Genomic DNA, 18,021 nt, shown 5'->3' on the forward strand with positions numbered 1-18,021 from the left:
CAGTTTTTGGTATAGAAAATTCTAGAAGTTTGTTTACAACCCAATAGTCATAGCTACGTTCAGGCGAAAATTTATATTTTTTGGACAAAATCAATGTTTGAAGTCATTTTAACCAGGCTATCATCGGATAAAAAATAGTTTTTAAATGAAATTATATAAGATCGTGTTAAATTGTGATCACGATTCAATTCGTTAGAAAACATGTCATTTTGAACTCAAGGAATTAATTAAACCTCTTGATATCATTTTATAAAAATTTAGGGGTTAGACTATGTTCTGATATAAGGTCATTGTTCTTCGAAATTATCGACGTTTTTCAGTAAGTTTTAATAATAATAAAACAGTTTTACCAGTTGGACAACTCAGATGAACATTAGTTGATGTTCGGAAGGACGGGCAATTGATTCTAATTATTCAATTCATAAATTGAGCATCGAAGGAAATTTTTTTGAATGTTTTTGAAAATTCTTGCCTTTGGTGAAAATTTTAAAATATGAAAATATCTATTTTTTCGAAAGGTCACAAATAAATACCTCTCTGAATATAATTAAAGCATTTAGAATCAAAAGGGTTGTTTTATATGAAAGTCCCATTTTTTACTCTACATAATTTCCGTGTTATTTTTATTGTGATTAATTTTTAAAATTTAAAATAGGGAGGATATTTTCCAAGAGTAAATCTGTGCAGAATAAATGGCAAGGTACCCTATCAAATGGTAGATTTTGAAAAAAGAAAATAAAATGGTAATAGTGATGAGAGGGCCGAGGGAATTGTACGAAGGCCAATTTTCATTTATTTTGGTATCAAAATACTGACAGCGGGGTGAAACGCACAAAAATTTCGGCAACGTGCTTTTTTATAAGCTTTTGGTAGATCTCCAGCCAAAAATTTTGTTTTAAGAAGTTTCATTCGGTGTTTGAAAAAGTACTAGAAGAAAAGATTGACTATATGATAAATACCTACTTAGTATGGGGTAAGGTTGACAGATTGCCCGGTTTTATCCGGGTTTGCCCGAATATTTAATACGTAACTAGCTGACCCGGTAAACTTCGTTTTACCTTCTTAAGTATAAATCGTAATAAATGTTTAATTTTATCTACACGTCCTTAACTGCATCGTGCTTGCGAATAGATTCTTATGGAAATCGTAACAAATAAAGTTGAATTTGTATTGGGACCACCTTCCATAAAAAGTGAGATCCTTGAAACTATTATACAAACCATCTCTGACCCAAAAAACCCTCGGATACCAAATTTCACTTCATTCCGACCGACCATTCATACGTGATGGTGTTACAAAGAAAACGGCTCCATTTTTATACATAAGATGTGGAAAAGAAATAATTTTGTATGGGGACCCCCCTTTCATAAAAAGTGAGATTCTTGAAACTATTATACAAACCATCTCTGACCAAAAAACCCTCGGATACCAAATTTCACTCCATTCCGACCGACCATTCATACGTGATGTTGTTATAAAAAAAACGCCTCCATTTTTAAATATAAGATGTGGAAAAGAGATAATTTTGTATGGGGACCCCCCTTCAATAAAAAGTGAGATTCTTGAAAATATTATACAATACATCTCTGACTCGAAAAACCCTCGGATACCAAATTTCACTTCATTCCGACCGACCATTCATACGTGATGGTGTTGCAAAGAAAACGGCTCCATTTTTATATATAAGAAGATATGGAAAAGAGGTAATTTTGTATGGGGACTCCCCTTCCATAAAAAGTGAGATTCTTGAAACTATTATACAAACCATCTCTGACCCAAAAAACCCTCGGATACCAAATTTCACTTCATTCCGATCGACCATTCATACGTGATGTTGTTACAAAGAATACGCCACCATTTTTAAATATAAGATGTGGAAAAGAGATAATTTTGTATGGGGACCCCTTCAATAAAAAGTGAGATTCTTGAAACTATTATACAATACATCTCTGACTCGAAAAACCATCGGATACCAAATTTCACTTCATTACGACCGATTATTCATACGTGATGTTGTTACAAAGAAAACGCCTCCATTTTTATATATAAGATTTAAGAACAGTCCGGCCCGGTCCGGTTGCCCGGATTTCATAGAAAAATGGCCGGATTTTGCCCGGATTTATTCACCTTATTTGGTTAATCAAAAATTTTTTTTTTCATTTTTTTTCTTGATTTTGTTGAGGAATTTCTGAGTTTTGACAAAATTTGCCCGTATATTGCTCGGATTTATGGTCGTCAGTTTGAAATCGAATGCCCGCATTTTGCCAGGTTTTTATATAAAAATTACCCGGTTGGTCCGGCCGGATACTTGCTGAAAAGATTCTGGCAACCTAATATAAGGTGTCTCATTTGATCCCAAGAAGTAGGGGAGATAAGGTCATAATGGCCACCTTAAGAAGAACGCTTATTTAACCATAGACAACTGCTATAATTTGTGAGTTGTTTCTTGTTCATACACTATAAAAGTCATTGTTTCTTGTTCATACACTATGAAAGTCTATTTCCTAATGAGCTAAAACTTCAAAACGTTGGCCAAAAGCTGAAAATCAGTAGGGGCATAATGAGAACCCCCACTGGGGCAGTATAAGCACCATTAATCGGGGCACGATGAGCATTTTCTGCCGCAAAATCTAGCAACGAATTCAACTCGATGAAGTCAACTCAGTCAAAGAGCTACAGCTTGAATTGTTTCATCTGACGATTTGGCCTATTGGTTAGGTGTCGGAGAGGTAATCAGTAGGCTCGAGTTCGATTCCTACACAGAAAAAAAATACCTAGCTTTACAGTTACGCACAGGGTGTGTCTTATTGTTTGCCAATATTTACAAATACAAAAAAGTTAAATCTTTTAAAATTGTTCATCAAAAAAATAAAATTTTTATTGCATTTTGTAAAAAAAAAATAAGTATAGTATATTACTCGATAGAAATCTCTAGACTTTATTGAACAGAAAAGTTATTTTGTTTTAAGGTACAGTTCATCTCTTGTCTCTAATTCTAAATATTTTTTTAAATATAAGAATTACTCTATCTGATAAGGTTGAAATGAAATCTAAAAATAAAAATATGAATGACACAAAATGTAGTTAAACTTTTGGATTAAATAAAATTTTACTGAAAGAGATCAAAAATATTCTCAATTTGTTTTTACTAAAGTTTCAGCCCAATAAAGCTTTTTTTATCTTTATTTTTTGACTTGTGAATAAAAAAAATCAGGTTCGTGAATTTTTATACAAGTGACTAGTTTTGATTTTTTTTAATATTCATACAAACAAATGACAAGCAGGCTTCGGATTCATTTGAGAGCAAACACCAACGGAGCTAAAATCTGCTCTCACTCTTTAAGCGGCGTGAAGGAATGAGAAGGAGTGACCATCTGCCTCGAAGATGTCATGCTCCTAGGGAGTTCTTTTTACCTCTCGCTCCGCTCTTAAAAGATAAATGAGCGCTCCCTGGGAGAACGCTTTAAGACTAACGTTATGAGCTGGGAATCTGGCTGGTTCGTGTTCGTTTGTTTTGGTTTGCGCCGGCGGTGTCATTTGGAAATGATTTAATATGAATAACGAAAGGTAGGACGTGTCCCCGCTGATTATTTTGTTGAGTAGAGTGGTTTAAATAAGCAGATTGTTATGTGAAGTTTACATGCAAAATTCAAGTCAAATAGCACAAGAAGGGCCTCTTGTTTGTAAAGAAATTTGAAATATTATCTTCGGGTAGCTATTATTTCATCAATAACCGTCAAACGGGGCATTAGGCAACAGCCGGGTTAGATGCTACATTTGTATACCACATCAAGAGGTGCTATTTTTTATTTGAATATAATGTAGTGAAGTTATCATTTAACGATAACGAAATAATGATAACTAATTTCCTAACATCGTAAGATAGATTTTTAAATATTTTGATTCTCATTAAAAAAAATTCAAATTAAAAAAATTGTGCCAACGATATACCTACATTTCATTTATATTTTTGCAATGCCGTTATAACATACCTTGCCTATATCAACACTGTTAGTGTGATTTTTTTTTTTTGGAAAATCAGCATTTTTTTTAATAAATATATGAATAATTCAGTTACCAATCTGGGCTAAAAATTCGTTAAAATGCAAATCAAAGATTCACCTTTTAAATCTTGATTCCATATGCTGTTATGATTGGTTCACTTCACGCGTTTGTTAAATTCAAAATATCATCTATCATAACATGAACTTTTGTGATTTAAGCTAGATGATTTTTTACCCCTAAATGTATGCAGCACCTTTATAGTTTTAAAATCATTTTTGACAGAAAATTATAAAATTTTATTCGAACAAAACAAAAACTTACAGCATCCCATCCCATCAACCTTAAGCCTTTTGATTGAAAAGCAAAATGATTATCTGTGGACGTTAAGTTTTTAAAAACCATTTAGGTTGATAAGTTTGCAGGATGTTCTTGTTTACAATACTTCTTTCAACACCGGCCAATTTCTTTGTAAAACATATTATCTGAAAGCCTTAACTTCGACAATCGTATGACATGAACATTGAATGTAAATTAGAGTAATAATGTTAACGTTATTAGGTACAAAAATAGTCTAAAATTCGTTTTGCTTACATCGTCGCACAGCCACCCCCAGCAGGCAGCCAGCAGCTGTGAGCTACTTGAATCAAATTAATTAATCAAATATGTACCTAACGAAAAGCAATTCTGAATCGTCATACGCAAAGTTATTTCTCCCAGGGAGGCCTCTTTGGGAGGAGCGCAGAGCCTCCGAGGGAGCAAAGAGTGACTAGCGCTCCTAGCGATTCTGGCGGTAAGAGAAGCGAGAAAGAGTGGTTATCGACTGCCAGGAGTTTGGGAGTTCCTCCTCAATGAGTGGTACTGCTCTGCCTCTTATGAGTCGCGCCTCAGGATGCGTCCGAAGCCTGATGACAAGTTTCATCACCCCATCTCACATTCCATAATTTTGCATAGAACATTTCGGTATCGAATTTTGAATATGGCGAATGCGCCAACATCGCTGTTTCGAGAACAACGCGTTCAAAGTTTGACAGCTCCATAAACCTCCCAACAAAAATATTATTTTATTTCCTTTATTTCTCATAAACCAAATATCCTTTAGATAACTTTGAATAATCAAAATGTAGGTCTTCGAACGTACTTTTTCACCCAGCTGATAACTCAGTTGGTATACATTTGGCGCATTCGCTCTATTCAAAATTTGCTATCGATTTCAATGTACAGCGAACAAATAACAAGTATGAAATAACAAGAAAAACATTCTAGATTAACATAGTAATGAAAAATTGTTTTCAACAACATCCATCCAAAAAGTATCCAACGAAACTAAAACGAAAATTCAGATACACCCTATAGCAGGATCGTTTAACAAACAAACACCGAACGGCTAGTTAGCTGCAAGTTCGGTTTGATGTGCAAAGAAAATGCTGTTTCAAATCTGGAGCTTGTGGATTTCGAGTAAACATGAACATTATGAAGGGTAAGGAGGGATATGCACCTGCTAAGGAAAATGACCTAGTATGCGGAATACATTGAATGCGGAATACCCGAATACATTGCAACATGTGCTTCGTATTTCTATCTTCTACTCATATTCTGTCAGTAATATTACTTTTTATTGTAAAAACTTTGAAAATAATCGATTTTTTACAAACGCCTTTAAAAGCAACCTTTGAATTGGATTGGATTGGATTGGATGTTAAACGCCCCAGTGTAGGCAAATGATGCTCCAAAACATTGGATCAAAACGACTGAAAAACAACACAATATTTACGGTGAAAATAAATTAATTCTGTTATTAGATTCGAAAAAAGTTGTAAAAATATTTTTTTTAAGTTAATCTACTCATAAAAACAGTGGTTTGTAAACATTTCTCAATGAAAAAATGAAAACTTTTTAAATTTTTGACTTTATTTTGAACTGTGTCATTTTCAACCAAAATGTTCTGCTGCTTTTGGCGACAAATTTAGTGAACCGATTTGATTTTCAGTGCACGTTTTTTACTTAAATCCGATCGAAAGTTATAATTATTATGCATTATCATAATTTTGGGCTAAGCAAAGAAGAAGATCGATATATCATTTCGATAATCGGTAAAAATGCACTCCAAAATGTGGGATAAAACACGTGGTTTAGTTAACATCTTACCGAACAGCACAGGCGATTTGTCCATAAATTGATGGGGGCATTTTGATCGGATGTTTAAAATTTAAGTAATCTTTAGTTTACCATAAAACAACAATTTACCACAGTTTTTCATCAATTGATAATTCAAATATATAATTTGAACAATCAATAAAATCAATGATGAGAATGTTTTAAGCAATAATCTTGGTGTAAAAGCCTATTTCATTTGATCACTTTTTACAACTTAAGTGATGGATAGCCACCACAAAATTTAATATGATTTTTATTCTTGTTTAAATGATTATCTAGTATTCATTTTTTATTAAAATTACAAGGTATTAGTAATTTGTGTAAAAAGAATCCGAGGAAGAATGACCTTAACGGGTTAAACTCCTATAAAAAAAGAAAAAAAAAAGTAAAAAGAATCGACTAAAAACTTCGCAAATCTTCAAAATTTATCAAAATATAGTCGCTGGCGTTTTATCCCGCAATGGCATTATGGACAGAAGTACCCAATATCTTTTTAATCATCGTCATGCTTTGTTATAAGGCTGATGGCTAGAAGTTGATAAAATAATGGTTCAAAAACTAAAAAGAATAATGAACCGGAACGGTTTCATTGTTATGGTTATGTAAATTCACAATGGCTTTATTTTCTATTCGGGAATTTAAAGTCATGAAATTCATTAGAAATAACTTGTTCCAATATTTGCAGGTTAAAACATGTAAATGTACAAGATCATTTAATACTGTGAAGTCAAGGTGATTTTTTTCATTCACCATTCATGACCGATGCATTTTGCACTAAACGGTGAGTCGTAGATCCATCAAACATAGCATCTGTTATTGCTGTTTGTCTGCTTGTAAAGTACAAACAATTCACACACACTCATACATTATGTTTCTGGTGCTTTGTTTGGCCGATGATGCCACTAGCCGTATAATGCAACAATCAAAACAATCGATCATGAAAAAAATCACCTGGACCAGGAATCGAACTCGAGTCTTTTGATTACCTCTCCGACACCTTACCAATAGGCTAAAACGTCAGATGTAATCTAGTCCAGCTGGCCCCGATTGTGCTCTATACGCCCCGATCAATTGTGCTCTATACGCCCCGATTAAAGTTCAAAAAGTTCAAAAAGTGGCATCCAATTGATAGCTGTGAGCTGTTTCCGAGCTGTTTTCAAATCCTAATGATATCATTTTAGATGTTTTAAAAAACCATTACCCCGTGAAACGGAAATCGATTTCGAAAAAGTTCAGTGTTTTGAATATCTGATCATAGGAAATCCAGCTGGAATATTGTTATCACCTGTTTTACATCTAGTTTATGATGCTTTGTTTAGATTTTGAAGAAATTTGAAAATTTTTATTCGCACTGATTCACAGATGAGTGTTTGTATTTACCTCATAGTTTGCGTCCTATGGGGTAGCTATGAACACATGTTCTTTTTCATTTCCTGACATTTCTTTGGCGTTTTGATGGTCAAATGTTTTATTCATTAACTTAGGGGCCATTCACTATTTACCCAAGCATTTCCAGACCCCCCACCAAACATTTTCGTAGGTATATTTCTCAAAAACTTTGTTAAACGTCTCATATACATTATAGAATGATCGTATGAAACTCGAAAAAACAGCATTTACCTACCAAAGTGGAGGCAATATATGTACATTCATATTTTCATCTTCTGGCTTAAGCAATAAGAGTATACGATTTGGACGATATTCGACACCATATTCATACATACTGAAAGAATGCAAGAGAGCACAAGTTTTTTTTTCTCTCAACGCACGCGAACTGTTGCCAGCGACAATGATTATTGGGCTAATCTCGCAAATACACCATCTGATGTTTAGCAATCTGGTTGCACTGATGGTCGCAGAGAGTACAACAAAGCTGTTCTCTCACTTGACCCACGCGGGAGAAAGCAAAGGAACGAAATCGTCTCCAAAATCTGCAAACATGGCGGACTTTTTATCATATCCGATTTAAACCATCTAATCCAACTTCAAGTAACGATTGTTACGACCTTTTACTAGCGTTAGATGGAATTACGATTCGCAGTAACGTTTTTAATGACTTGAGTTATCATTTTAATGCGATTTATGTTTGCTGGGCCCTTTCCCCCTTCTCCCCTTTGTAAGAAATTTCTTACAAAACTACATAACTACTGTAACTTTTCAAAAAAAAAAATTATACCAAGTTCGTAATCCGTGTTCATAATTACCCCCTTGACAGTGGAGTAAATATGAAAAGACGTCTCAAGGACGTGAGTTGCGACAAAAAAAAGTTGCTCTACAGAATGATGAAGAGCACGGAAACATTCATTGTTGGCAGCTTTTCAGAATTTATGATCAGAAATAAACATATGGTGGCTGTAAGTGTGCCAAATGAAGAAATTTTGTTCATAATTACCCCACCTATCCCTGCATCATGTTGCAGCGCGTTTCTTATAGATTAAGATGAAGAGCTTATTTCCCGGTGCTTAAACATTATAATTTATTAAATATTTCGGTAAAGATGATAAGGTGATTTCTTATTTGCTGAAAAATTAATACTATTGGAACTGCAACTGTTCCTCATGAAAATATATTTGAGAAAATTCATACTTTCGTAGAAAAGAGAAGTGCTAAATATGCCGCGAGTGCATATTATGCCCTTTCCCTACGCATTGGAACGGTCCCAATTTTGATTCGGAAATATGAAGAGGAAAGCAGTGATCAAAACTTTGGACCGGAAAGTCATGCGTGCTTACGCCAATAAGATGACTGCCTCAGTTCGGGATGTGGCCAAAAAGTGGGTCCAAATTAAGAGCTCGTAAATTACATGATCAACTGCTGTGCGTGTGCGAGTTTGTCATCGAAAACGAAAATTTTTGCAAGTTTGATTACAAAACGCTTCCGGGTGACCAGTTTTAGATTGTTTGGGCTGGCCAAAGTGTTGACGAGACGAAGACATCAATTTTTACCAAAAAAATAAAATGCAATAGTTTTTCAAGCCATAGGTAAGTGTGGCATGCGTTTCGAGCCGTTTGTGAACACTGACACAATGAATACAGCTGTTTACGCCCGAGAGTGCCTGAACTGTAGCCTGCTTCCCATGATCCGCAAACATGATTACCCCGTACTATTTTCTTCGGATTTGGCACCAGTTCACCACTCAAAAGACACGATGGTTTGGTATAAATGGGGAATCCAACAAAGTCCAATGGTCAAAATCTTCGGAAATCAGTCTGTTTAATTGATAAAAAAAAAGGAGTTCCCGAATGAAAGTGTTCTTTTTCTGTTCAATTATAGGCCTTACTAACAGTTGTGCGAAAGTTTTATCGAGCCATAACAGAACATGGTTTTGATTTTGAATTTTGTACAAAATATCCGGGCAAGTCCGGATAAAACCGGGCAATCTGACAAGCTTATGTATGGGTTTTCAAACAACTACAAAACTCTTTCATTCGAAACAAATTACCCAGGATCCCAATAGAATGTGAAAAAAAAAAATTAAAACACCGAATGTGATTCTTTTTTCATTATATACGACATCGTTTATTCTTTATTAAAATACATATGACTAGAACTGTTTTAACAAAACACAAGCATCATAATAACCGCTTATAAAATATCGCATTACATAGTGGGTGTGATGTATGTATATAGCCTTCGGTTTGCCTTCGGCCGGAGATCGAGCGCTCGTCTACTTACAATTATCTCAAATACAAATTTCTGGTGAGAAAGAAGCAAATAATATCTTTATCGTAGAGAACTAGTTTGTTTTTTTTTCTTATTGTAGATAGTGTAAAAATAAAACGCATTAATTTGTATAAGTCTTGTGCTACACCATCAACATAGTCATCATCATCGTTCACAGATACATCGTATCAAGATACGTTTGATTAATTCACATGTTGAGAAACTTAATGAGTTCCCTGGATGAAAATAAACCGAGAAGGGACGCTGAAGTGGATTTAATTAATGTTAGATTGTTGGGGGGGCAAACAAACATGAAACTCAACAACAACTAAGGCCTTTGCCATAGTGAACGCGGTCTTCGTTTCTACTCGGTGCTCCGGATTAATTCAACAACAATTTGTCAAGTCTTAATCGCCGCCGTTTGCCTGCTTTAAGTAATGCTCTAATCCTTGAGCACATCATTGAGCTTTCGGCCACACTGTGGTTGGTGATTTTGTCTTTAGCTTAGATAGTCTACGGACTGTTCCATCAGATAGTAGGGATGCTGTTGCTGCTGTTGGTGATGTTGCAACTGATGAGCGCTATTAGAGGCGTGATCGATCTGATTCCATCCACCCGTCGCCGAATAATTACTGCCATTCCACCAGTTGTCTACGGCACCGAGAGGTTCGACATTTGAGGGAACTAGCGCATCTCCACTCGTCCCCGCAGTCGCCGGTTCGACGTAGTTATCCCCGCTGCTGCCACAGTTAGCCCCACCACCGTACGGCGAAATCATCAGCGACGAAGTGTTGGGGGAGCCCGAATTGCTGTAATTTTCGTAGCAATAGCTTTCGAGTTGATTGGACGTCGCGTTATCTAGCGTCTCTTGCTTGGTCTGCGTCACGCAACTCGATTGGCCAATAAAAAACGAATTGATGTCGTCGCACAGACGCAGGTTCATCTTGTTCATATCGGGTAGGGTGGTGTTGTTGTTATTGTTGTTTGCGACCACGCCACTGTGTTGATAATCAATTTGGGGACTGGAGTAGTAGGAGAAGTCGTCAAACACGCTGGATCCACTCGTTAGGCTAGCGGTATCCGTATCGGTGCTGCTCGTTTCGTATTTGACACAGTCGAAGAACCGACTGTTGTAGCTCGGGCTGATCAGTGGGTTCTTGTAGATGTTGCCGCTTTCCATGTCCATCACAGTTGGAGGAGAACTGCCAAGCGAGTGGAGACTGGTCGTGGAGCTTCCATTGGGGTACTTGTTGATCGGTCGGATTGGTTGATCTAGCTGGAAAATTTCCTCCGGATGGATGAAATTGGAGTTTTCGTAATAGTACGACGACTGGTTGTAGTCCTGAGTCGTCGGCGTCGTCGAATGTAGCTGAATCGATTGATTAATTTGTCCACCGGGATAATTGCTAGGACTGTTTGATTTGTAGCTGTTTGGGAATGTGATCGTATAAGTGGTTTCTGATCCCAATCGATTGGCTGCCAACGGACTGGTTGACAAACATTTCCCGGACTCCAGAAGCTGTTTGTTCACTTTTTTGGTAGATTTTGTACTGGTGATCTGTGAAAGAAAAAATAACATTTTTAGTTTTCAAGCCGTTTGCCAAAACATTTTCTATTAAATTACCTTAGTAACTTTTGTTTGAATAGCTTTGAGGACTCGCTCCCGTCGACCGATGCCCAGCATCTTGCGAGTTTCTCCCGACGACTTTGATTCCGGCTTCGGGTGATCGTGCACGCCTTTGGCTTGGAAGAAGATGGCATTAGTAGTGTGCCTCCAAAAATGCGTTACCGGATATCCGCAATGGCCCCGGCAAGGCAGAATCTCCAAAACACCTCCCACGCACAAGCGATTGGGACAGGCTTTACCAATCTGCTTCCGTCGGGCCTTGTCGCAGATGGCGGGCCTCAGAGTTATCTTGTCCCCATTGGGTAGGACACATCGGGACGAGCAGACTAACACCCCGAGGCAGCTTTTCTTCAGGATGCTGACGTTGTGGTTGTTGGTATTCCGCATGGCCCAGCCGGAGGAGTGTCGTTTGGCCGAATCATCCATGGAGCGGTAGATGTACCGGCAGTGGCCGTCGGCCCACTCGTTGAATTCTTCTAGGTCTGCTTCGCCTACCGGCGGCACATTTGGATCGTTGATGTCCCATTCGAGCCCCAGTCGGCCGGAACTGTTCGATGTGATGATGTTTGATTGCCTGGAGAAGAAAAAGAAACAATATTCTGATTAGAAACGTTTGCAAGTAAGAAGCCTCTTTTGTGATTATATGAGAAAGTTTAAGATTGAAAAGGATTTAAGGAAATTGCAATGGGTGAACGTTAGCGTAAGTTAAGTCCAAATTCAAAAGAAATCTGCCGAAAGAAAAGCTATTGATGAAAAATGGTTCTCAATGTTTCTTCTCCCAAACAGAATGTTTCAAAATACCAAATATAATTGCGCGACTCTTTCCGTTGTCCAATCAGGCAAAGAACCTAGTATTATTAGTGTATTCTTTCACAACATGTTAGATGCTTTCACACTATCAGCATAAATTATATTATATTATTGTTCTGGATCGCTTTTTTATGGTATTAAAAAAATCTACAACCCCTCACAATCATGGATCAGACACAATTATTAGTAACCAAACATTAAACAGCTAATATCTGCTTAACAAAATAAAATTAATTCGAATTCATATTTTTAGTTTTTTGATAATATCATCAGACGGCATTGGAAACAGTCTATGGGCGTTTAATAACGGTTAAATTGATATTTGTAAAGTTTTTATCATACGTTTACAATTATCTGTTTGACTATCACATGAAATCACAATATTTTCAGGTTGACATCTTAAAATAAATTTAACTCAGGAAGAGTAGGCGTATGCCGAACTGTCATCACGCGCTTTTTCGGCCCCGCAAATTTTATACTAATTTCTTGGAAAATATCAAATTTTTAACAATCGAATTCAATTCAAGTGTTCAAAGTTCTCCAAAGAAACCGTTTATGTGAAAGAAACAAGTTGGAATTGTACAAGGCTCTTTTGAAGAAGTTCGTGCTACAGTCAGCAAAATTCTGAAGTTTCCTGAAGTCCACAAAAAATGGCATCCAAGCTGGAAAAAGGACCCAAATGGCATGGATTAAACATCATATTTGTAACTGCGTTAAGCTTCGGTAGTTTTTGGCGAGATCAATCCATTGTTTTTTTTTTCTTCTTCTTCAATTTTACTTTTAACTACTTTTTAATCATAAATGAACAAAATATTAACATCAAAAAAATGAAAAGGCAACATTTTATGATAATCTGTAGCAAACTTAACGTTAATCAACTTCACAATGGAATGTTGACTAGCGATTACTGAACCGATTTAATTTTAAAACTTCTTAGCAAAAAAAGCAAAGTCTGTTGTGATCTGAAAGTTAAGTAGCGACTACTGGATCGATTTTGTATTTCAAAAGTACCTATTCAATTTGACATGTTCAGAAAGTAAAACTGTGCTTTAAAATTCTAGACGACAAAGTATTTTTCAGTTTTCGTGCTTAAAAAGTTAAGGTACTCATACTTTTTCAATTTTTTGTAAAAAAAACCGTCAACAATATGTTTTACGATACTTTGTGTTTGTGTTATGTTCCGTACCGTTATACATAAATTAAGTATAGTAAACAAAATAAAACATTCTCAAACCAGTTTATTATTTTTTCTCTTTCCCAATACTTAAAATTGGAACACTCAAAATATTTTATTATCATAAAACTGGAAGATTTGCAAAAAAAATCTTTATAATTCTCAACTAAAATCACATAAGAAATATTAAAAAAAAAATAATGTCTGCAAAAAACTAATTAAAAATTGGAGCTTTGAAAAACTTTCCGATAAACAGGCATTATCGATCAATGTGGAGTCACATAAAAAAAAATATTAAAAGGTTTACAAATGTTAATCGAGATCCAGACCCAAAATCCAGATCCTAAGCTAGAATAAAGCATTTTTACTTTTATCAAATAATAGAAAAAGAAGCGATAATTAAATAGAAAAAAGTTAATTTTGGTATTTGGTATTTGAATCGAATCATTTATGCATGGTAAGTTGTTGTTTACTTTTAAGCATAAATGAAAAATTTTAATTTGAAAATTACAATAAATGCGATGTTAACGTAAACGTTGTAAAATTTGCTACGTCAATTGCAAAATATCACCTTCACATCAGATTTTTTTAAGTGGAAAACCATTTAATATCCGATCATTGTTTTCCAAAATTATGTTTACGTTATCATGTTTCGGTATATCATTCTTATATTTTCTGAAAACGATTAAATTTGATTGCATTATTGGTGTTAAAAAATTCTTTGTGCGTAGTTGAGGGCATTTTTTTGGTAAAATCCGGGAAAAAATACGAAAATTAGATGTGCTTTAGTGAAGGTTTTCATTGATATTATACTTTTCTGTTCATCTTAATATTTCAAAAAAAAATTTACGTGTAACTAGTATTATTCGAAAATAATTGAAATTGATTTGTGGAAAACCCTCAAATTCCAGAATGCTATTTATGTGCCTATTTCTATGTATGAACTGTTTTTTCTCAATTTCATCAATATTTAAACAACATCAGTTCATTAATTTTGTGAACGAAGTTTATTAACCCTAGTAACAGAGATAGTTTTATAAGGCTCTTCAAGCCTCTGATAAAACTTAAATTTGTCTGGTAGCCAACTCTAAAATATTCCATATTTCTTGTGTATTCTTATGTTTCACATCATAACTTTAGAATGATTACCAATGCCCATTTTTTGTTGTTTGTTGTTCAGTTTATCAAAAAGGATCAATCAAATATCATCGTGCTGAGTCTAATTTATGTTCTTAATTGAAAGTTTTCAATGAAAAAAAACTTTTAAACAATATTCATGCAGAAAATGTTGAAATTTGAATAAGGAGAATGGTAAATAAGTTATTTAATTGTTTCGACATAAACTGAAAATATCCTTAAAAAGTGATTATACTCATGCTGCTAGACATGCTGATTGGCTCATATATTTACTCCAGTTTTATTTTTTTTTGATATTTTAGGTCTATTCACTGAATTATTTTGATCTTTTTCTAACTAATATTCAGTGTTTGGCAGTCAGTGTTGAATTCAACGAGTGATCATTATTATTGTCCTATAACGGACAAAAATGGAAAACACTCATTTTTAAACTTGTCTACATTTGACTGACTCTACCGTTCAACTCTCTCAACGAAATATTTTTGTTTTGTTCATTTTTTTTTATGAAACAATGGTTTTTGTTTCATTCATTTTTTATTGGATCAAAACCTCATGTTTCGATCATAATCTAGTTGTTTAAAATAATTACATTTTGTTTCGTTACAATAAAACATAAAAATGACGAAATTTATGTTATCAGTAATGCTACAATTGTAGTACAATGGTCTCAAGAAATACACTTTTAAGACAATATTTCATTTCTATAAATGATTGAAAGACTAAAAACTTAGAAAACCTTAAAAACAAAGCATATTTTTTAATTTAATACGTGATTTTGTTATTATCGAGCTTATGATGATGTGAATTCAAGTTTCCAGAAAAAGAATTAATTTGTGATCTATTCAGAAAAATGTAAATTTATTTACTTACACACTTATATTTTGGTTGAAAATATTATTTGCACAATCTCCTACAAATCAATCCTAAAAATGTATTTTAAAAATTTCAACAATGAATACTTACACTATCACCATTTTGATTATCCTTTTGGGTATGAATTGTATCGGCAAAGCTAATTTACTCTTGATCCACACCCCCACTTCTCGAGGTTTTTTTTTGCACACCCACACAGTTTATAGTTAATTTAATTTAAATTCTTTAATCAAATTCCACCATCCAAGGTCCACAACTGTTCACGTTCATATCTCCACTTTACTTGAAGCCAGCGATCAACTAATGTTTGCCAAAACCAACGACAACAACGACGAGGACACAAATTAATTCCATTCACCCAAAACGAACCATTTGTCGCGTCTTTGCTAATTCTTGGATGTTGTTTGTTTCTTATCGCGACACTTTGTTTTTATTAAAACACTCTTGTTTGTACTTTTTTCCAACGTTTTCACCAAATTCGAAAAAAATATCAACAGAAAATTGCTTTCACTGAATCTCTTTGGATTGATCTTCCTGTTTTTAGATGTTCCTACGAATAGGCTCCGTTCCGACGAGTCGAAGAAAAAACACATCCGACTTGGTGAACTGCGCAACGGTAACTGAACCATGAGATCGAAAGTCACTTTCGACATCCTCTCTGCACGAAAACAAGAAAAGCCACCGCGAGACGGATCATAAAACCGTCATCAGGACTCTCTCAACTACCCCCTACGACGACCTACAGCTGGGTGGAAAACCATCAAATACTCTTCCACCCGAACGTTTTCCAAACGAACAACGATCATCATTGAACGCCTCTCGCTGGCGAAGTCATCATCGCCCGTCATCATCATCAACCATTTGTACACCGTGACCGTGAGCTCGGTAGAGAGAGCATAACGCAGAACGCGCTCTCAAAGCAATGTGCCGTTAGGCTCCACCCTCCGTGTCGATTTGGTGCGAGGAACCAATCAGCGCTTTTCCGAAACCGAGAAGAGACTACTTCTCATTGGAGGAAATGCATTTGAATGATTGTGCTCTTCTATTGAAGCAGATTATGTACGGTCTTGGTCTATGATCTAACAATGTTCTTGGAGATACATACATAATGATGGAAGTTGATGCATTGTAATGTTTAGCTATTTTGTAAAGACTTTTCCTTGTTTGTCTCACTTTTCCCTTCTGGCAAATATTTACCTACATATTTCGAAAAAAAAAATCCAGATAAATAAAAGACAACACTCTGCTTTGATTTCAATAACTAATAACATTATCGAAAATCGAATATTCAGCTCATCGAAGAGGTGAGCCAAATATTTATACAATCACTGACTTGAGAATTTTTATCTGACGGTTTTGCTCCGGGGGCCTCAGATTTTCTCAAATTGAAAGTTTGATTCATTTTTACGACTTTAAAACACATGTATTTTTTCAAATTTCTAACATTTTCAATTTTTCGATTTAGATTCAGTTTTTTTTTAGAAATAAAATAAAACATATTTCAAAGCTTCGTAACTATGTGAGTTTTCAACGGAAATCATAACTTTCCAAATAAAATTAAAAAAAAGTAAATACCTTTTACTTGAAAAATTGTAAATAAGCTTTAAATGGTGTCTAAAAGTACCGTTTGCATTACCAAATATTCTGCATAAATACCATTGTATAGCCCAATTTGTGATGCAACTTTCATCTGAAGACATCAAAGTGGGTCAACAACTCCTAAAAGAGTTATGAAAGAAATAATGACAATAAATCTTATCGTAAAAATGAACGAAACTTTAAATTTCGGATAAGATCTGAAGACCCCTGGCCCAAATTGTCAGATAATAATAAAATCCCCACTTGTTAATTTTTTTAAATGGTCTAGGATAATTAATAATTAAATTCCAAAGATAACGTTGGAATAGCTATACAATCACCTAAAATTTAAGGTTTCAGTAAAATATCTCAGGTGCAGGGCCGTAGGAAGAACCGACTCATGGGGGGGGTTTTGGTGACTTATTTTTACCTATGAATTTTTGTCTAACAACACACGAATAAAAAAATATTTTAAACAAATTATGTTTGTAACTATATGATTATTCATTTATAAGTATTCATTAATAGTTTTCGTATTAAATTGTAACTTAAGAAAAGACACGAATGCCACAAGAATGGTAAAGCGTCATTAATAAAATCTTAAAAAAAGTTACTTCAGAAAAGTTGTGCTTAGCCTAAAGGGTGAGCTAATTTTTTTTGTATGAAACCATTAGAAACAAAATATGAAATTTGTTTTCAACGATGGTTAAAATTTTTGAATTTGTTTAAATGTCTGGTTGATCAAAGTTATTTGATTTGAGCATAAAATAAATTCTTTTTAGGGTAGCCTTTAATTTCTTAAAAAATTATATATTTTTAACTCAAATAAAAAAAGCCCAATCCTCAACACTTTTTTGCAAATTCCAAAATTTTAACCTTTTATGAAAATAAATTAAATTTTCAAAAAAAAAACAGTATGAGATAAAAAAAATATTTGGGATCAAGTTTGCTTGAGGCAATCTTGAACTAAATTTATGATTTTAGTTTGAAATTTGGCTTT

The 18,021-nt window shown here is 34.6% G+C and overlaps 1 protein-coding gene across 1 annotated transcript; it reads right to left on the reverse strand.

Annotated features, from left to right (window-relative positions):
* Window positions 1–9,674: 9,674 nt before the first annotated feature.
* Window positions 9,675–16,050, reverse strand: LOC129745401 (transcription factor glial cells missing-like). The gene is made up of 3 exons (XM_055738466.1): window positions 15,534–16,050; window positions 11,447–12,023; window positions 9,675–11,380 (listed from the first exon to the last, which is right to left on the reverse strand). The coding sequence occupies exons 1-3, from the start codon at window positions 15,542–15,544 to the stop codon at window positions 10,322–10,324; spliced, it is 1,647 nt and encodes a 548-aa protein (XP_055594441.1). The 5' UTR covers window positions 15,545–16,050; the 3' UTR covers window positions 9,675–10,321.
* Between the last annotated feature and the right edge of the window lie 1,971 nt (window positions 16,051–18,021).

This window comes from Uranotaenia lowii, chromosome 2 (assembly GCF_029784155.1).
Source record: "Uranotaenia lowii strain MFRU-FL chromosome 2, ASM2978415v1, whole genome shotgun sequence".
NCBI classification, from domain to species: domain Eukaryota; kingdom Metazoa; phylum Arthropoda; class Insecta; order Diptera; family Culicidae; genus Uranotaenia; species Uranotaenia lowii.

Excerpts from the sequence above, each read along its gene's own strand:
- LOC129745401 (XM_055738466.1), bottom strand. Across the intron at positions 11,381-11,446 it reads TTCAAACAAAAGTTACTAAG|ATCACCAGTACAAAATCTAC; the intron begins GTAATTTAATAG and ends TTTCTTTCACAG.